General features: G+C 49.6%; 1 protein-coding gene across 1 annotated transcript in view; it reads right to left on the bottom strand.

The window, feature by feature from the left end:
• Window positions 1-3,433, bottom strand: part of CPOX (coproporphyrinogen oxidase) — a 9,361-nt gene extending 5,928 nt beyond the window's left edge. Inside the window, exons 1-4 of the mRNA XM_027681091.1 lie at window positions 3,023-3,433; window positions 2,793-2,936; window positions 1,855-1,965; window positions 772-913 (exon numbers count right to left, since the gene is read on the bottom strand). Of these exons, the coding sequence (XP_027536892.1) occupies window positions 772-913; window positions 1,855-1,965; window positions 2,793-2,936; window positions 3,023-3,425 (800 nt within the window). The 5' untranslated portion in view covers window positions 3,426-3,433. The remainder of the gene's footprint in view (window positions 1-771; window positions 914-1,854; window positions 1,966-2,792; window positions 2,937-3,022) is intronic.
• Window positions 3,434-4,924: the final 1,491 nt, after the last annotated feature.

Genomic DNA, 4,924 nt, shown 5'->3' with positions numbered 1-4,924 from the left:
AGACCTAGTGCCTTACAAAAGGGTATCCCCTCCTTCCTGGATACCACAGCCTGTGGCAGATAGGATTATCAGACACAGAGCAGCAAGCCTCTGCTTACTAGTGAAGGATCAGATCACTTGTATCTCTTAGCTCAAGAGGAACATTCAAAGTTTGCATCTTAGGAATATGCTGTTGAACTCACACCCTGAATGCGTCACCAGGGAAAAAACTACAACTTCATCTAAATTATGAAGCTTCTACATTAAGGACAATCTCCTTTACTTACCCGGAATAAAACAGAAAAACAAAACAGGCCATGATGGTCAGAGTGAAGACAGAAAAATATGAGTGGGATTTTCAGAACCGCAGCGCTAGCCCAAGAGCTCACACTGAATCATGCACATTTACCATGAGCTCACTGTAAGCAGGATTTGTGCAAGTCCATGGGGAAAAACTCTTGTCCTAGTTTAACACTAGAGGTTAAAAGGAATTTTTAAGTTGCCTAGTGAAGTCTGTGGCTTACAACAACTCTTGTAGAGTCAGCCTGGTTTTTATTTGGGCTATAGACTTATGATCCTAGTTATCAGCCCCCTAATTTGAATAACTCAGGCTTCTGTAAATATGAGATTTCTTCAGACTACATTGTGTCCCAGTGCACTTCTGCCAATTTTCCTTAGGGTTTGCTGATACTTTTTAAAAGGCAGCAGAACCTACAGTTCTTAGAGTACACTTAACTAGCAACATCTAGTGCTGCTTTCTGCTCCCCCCCAAGTGCATCTCTCCCCACATACCATTTCTTGTACTTGGGATACAGCTTCAGATCGTGCTTGTCACAGGCTTCTTTCAGAGTCTTGTGAAAATGAACGGCATCCTCTTCATTAAGGTAAGTTGGAGTGAGGTCAGTCCCACCACCAAACCACCACTGCTTAGTTCCTATAAGAAAGGAAAGGACCAACTTTTACACTTCTAAACAGCAAGGTTCACAAAGCATTTAACAATTATTTTTAAAATACAAAACAAAATCATTATTCAGTGGTGCCCCTAAACCTCAGTCGTGAAAAATTTGACTTCAAGGTAGTGAACTTCCCTTTCCAGTGACTTCAGGAAAACATGAAAGAAATTTCAAAGCAGTTTAAACCATTCATTCAGTATTTTGGACCACTGATCCTGACTACAGAATATCAGTTTCACAAGATGGGCTGGCAACTCCTATTCAAGAATGCAGAAACATTTTACAGTGTGCCAAAGAAAGGGAACATCATTATTACATCCAGGGAAGTAACTGGCTAGAAATGATCCATAATGCTGTGGCAAAACAACTGAAAGAAAACTCTCTGAGCTTCTGACAGTACATACACTGTCACAAGATACAGATAGCCCCTCAGTGTTTGACCACCTAGACAGGGGTCCCATTTCTGACAGTGCCAAGTTGCAGAAAGTTGGGGAAATAAGGCACAATGCAGTTAGTGAGCAGTGTTTCTGACAGTACGTCCTTCCAGCTGCTGAGACAAAGGCACATCATAACCAGAATGTTTATCAGCCCTTCACAGACATTTCTTCTAAATTCTAGGATTGCTGCTCTGAACGTATTTCACATTTTTTCACAACATCCTACATTTTTAACTTTGATCTGAAACCCCAGTATAGTCTACAAAAAGCAAACCCCTTTTACTCTACCACATGCACTCATTACGCTCATTTTACAAATGCACAAAGGCCGGAGATAAGGAGATCCAGTGCTAAACAACAGATTCTTGGCACAACTGGGAACAAACCTGGACTGGTTCTTAACCTCTTACCCTAGCCATGCATTCATGCTTCCTTCATGTGGAGTCATACATTTCATACATGCTTCATTGGATTAAAATTCTTACCATCTGCTTCTTCGATTTCAAAGTATCTGTAGTTGAAGTGCATGGTTGGAACATGAGGGTTCTTTGGATGGATAACGGAGCTCACACCCATGGCGCAAAAAGGCAGCTTCCCTAGATAAAGAGATGCACCAAGCCTTTTAGTTTTTCAAGAAATTTCATTTACTATCATTTAAGGAACATCCCTATTTTTCCTTAGATTTCATGATAGGAAAATTTCACATGATTATTAGTAAATGTGAAATTCACTTCTTATTCACGGTCTTCTGCGCACCTTTTTTTGGTATTAGTCCTAAAATGCAGCAACATGTTAGAGAACCCATTAAATGAAGACCATTTAAAACATAAGGCACTGCTAAGGCTTGCGACCACCCCCAGTCCTCACAATTGCCCTTTGCTACACAAACATGGGTCGAGTCCTCTTTACCCTTCAGGTGGTGTTGGTTCCTTCCCTCCACCTCTTTGGTACATAACTCCTCCACTGTTTCACTGTTAAGCTACAGCGTCATTATTGAGAAATCACCTATGCCTATAATACAGTCCTTAAAGCAGCAAGACGGAGGGAGAAGCACTCTGATACGTGGCTTTTTAGGGATATGAAAGTCCACCTATCAGGCTTACTGGTTAGAAATCACCTTGATACAAATGATCATCATCACATCATCATGGCTAGGCTTCGCGAATGAAGATTTGGGAAGGGCTCTACCCACATTTGCTACAAGTGCGCTGGTGGCTAAAGAGTCTTTCTGCTGTGCCTTTTGCAACCGGACTTGTCTATCTCGCATTAGCCTCTTTAGATACAAATGAAACCCTTCGAGCTTTGATCAGTCTGGCCTTCCTCAGGTTCTGCTCAAAGCCAGACTACTTTCAGAGTCCCGCACGGGAATACTCAGGTGAACGTGTCTCGGTTCCCTACCCCACCTCCCGGCCGGACACCTTACCGTCCTTGGCCTTCAGAGACTTCCCCCTGCTCCGCATCTGCCGCGCTGCCTCCTCGGACAGGAGCCCGGACACGACGGACACATTCACACCCGCCTTCTCGAAGACCTCGCCGTCCTGCAGTACGCAGCTGATGCCGCCTCCGCCTGCCAAGGCCACGGGCAGGGTCACCACGGGGTGACCGAGCCCGGGGTGCCGGTGCCCGCGGCGTCCCCCGCGGCTTGCCCCGTACCTTCCTTCCTCTCCCAGGTGTCGACGGAGAAGGAGGCGCCGGGGTCCAGCGCGGCCAGGGCGCGGCACACCTCCGCCTGCGTCTCCATGATGAGCAGCTCCATGCGGCTCCGCAGCTCCCGCCGCCGCCGCCGCAGCTCCCGCAGCCCGCTCACGGGCGGCGCCATGAACCGCTGCCGCAGCTCCTTGTCCTCCTCGTCCTCCCGGGACGCCGCCAGCGCGGTCTGCCGCCGCCACAGCCCCAGCGCCAGCCCGAGCCCACCCAGCGCCCCCGCGGCCGCCAGCGCGGCCCGCCGTCCTCCCCGGCCCGCCGGCCCCGACGGCGCGGAGCTCAGCGCCCGGGCAAGAGCGAGGGCGGACGGGCCGCGGACAACCCCGCGGAACAGCCGCGCTGCCGCCGCCATGACCGGCACCGGCACCGCACGGCCGGCGGGGCGGGCCGGGGGCCGGGCCGGGGCGGAGCGGGATGGGGAGAGGCTGCGCGCACTGTCTGTGTAGGGAATCGATTACGTGGGAAAAGGCCTCTGAGATCATCGAGTGCAACCTGTGACCCAACACCACCAGTCAACTAGACCATGGCACTAAGTGCTACATCCAGTCTTACCTTAAACACCTCCAGAGACGGTGAGTTCACCACCTCCCTGGGCAGGCCATTCCAATGCCCAATCACCCTTTCTGTGAAGAAATTCTTTCTAATGTCCAACCTGAAGCTCCCCTGGTACAGCTTAAGACTATGTCCTCTTGTTCTGTAACTCGTTGCCTGGGAGAAGAGGCCGACCTCCACCTGGCTACAACCTCCTTGCAAGCAGTTGTAGAGAGTGATAAGGACCCCCGTGAGCCTCCACAAGCCTAACAATCCCAGCTCCCTCAGCTGCTCCTCATAAAAATTGTATTCCAGCCCCTTCACCAGCTTTGTTGCCCTTCTTTTGACATGCTCCAGCACCTCAATGTCTTTCCTGAATTGAGGGGCCTGGAAATGGACACAGTATTCAAGGTGCGGCCTCACCAATGCCCAGTAGAGGAGAAGAATCACTTCCCTAGTCCTGCTGGCCACGCTACTTCTGATACAGGCCAGGATGCCATTTGCCTTCTTGGCCACCTGGGCACACTCTAGAGGAACTAGAAATATGTGTGCAGTCATAGGGCTTTGATCTCATTGCCATTACAGAGATGCGGTGGGATAGCTTGCATGATTAAGATGTTGTCATGAAGGACTACACGCTGTTTAGGGGAGGCAGACCAGGCAGGTGCAGTGGTGAAGTTGCCCTCTATGTGACACTTGGAATATATCAAGCTCTGTCTTGGGGTGGACAACGAGCAAGAGCTTATGGGTTAGGGTAAAGGGGCAGACTGGTAAGGGTGACATTGTTGTGGGTGTTTGCTATAAGCCTCCTGGTCAGGAGGAGGAAGTTTATGAGGCCTTCTACAGGCAGCTTGAAGCAGCCTCACAGTCACAGGCCCTGGTCCTGGTGGGGGACTTTAACTACCCTAACATCTGCTGGAGAAGCAACAGGTGACAAAAATGATTAAGGGACTGGAGCATCTCTCTTAGGAGGAAAGGCTGAGGAGGCTGGGTCTGTTCAGCATCAAGAAGAGAGAGCTGAGAGGGGACCTCATTAATGTGTATAAATATCTAAAGAGACGGTTCCAAAAGCATGGAGCCAGACTCTTCTCGGTGGTGCCAAGCAATAGGACAAGAGGCAATGGGCAGAAACTGATGCACAGGAAGTTCCACCTGAATATGAGGAAGAGCTTCTTTACTGTGTGGGTGCCTGCACACTAGACCAGGTTGCCCAGAGGGGCTGTGGAGCCTCCCTCACTGGAGATATTCAAGAACAATCTGGAAGCAATCCTCTGCAATGTGCTGCTCTAGGATGACCCTGTGTGAGCAGGGAGGTTGGAC

The sequence above is a fragment of the Neopelma chrysocephalum genome, unplaced genomic scaffold, assembly GCF_003984885.1.
Source record: "Neopelma chrysocephalum unplaced genomic scaffold, ASM398488v2 Primary Assembly neopelma1_60, whole genome shotgun sequence".
Taxonomy (NCBI): Eukaryota; Metazoa; Chordata; class Aves; order Passeriformes; family Pipridae; genus Neopelma; species Neopelma chrysocephalum.
The sequence above is the reverse complement of the archived record's forward strand: the minus strand, read 5'-3'. Positions and strand labels throughout refer to the sequence as shown.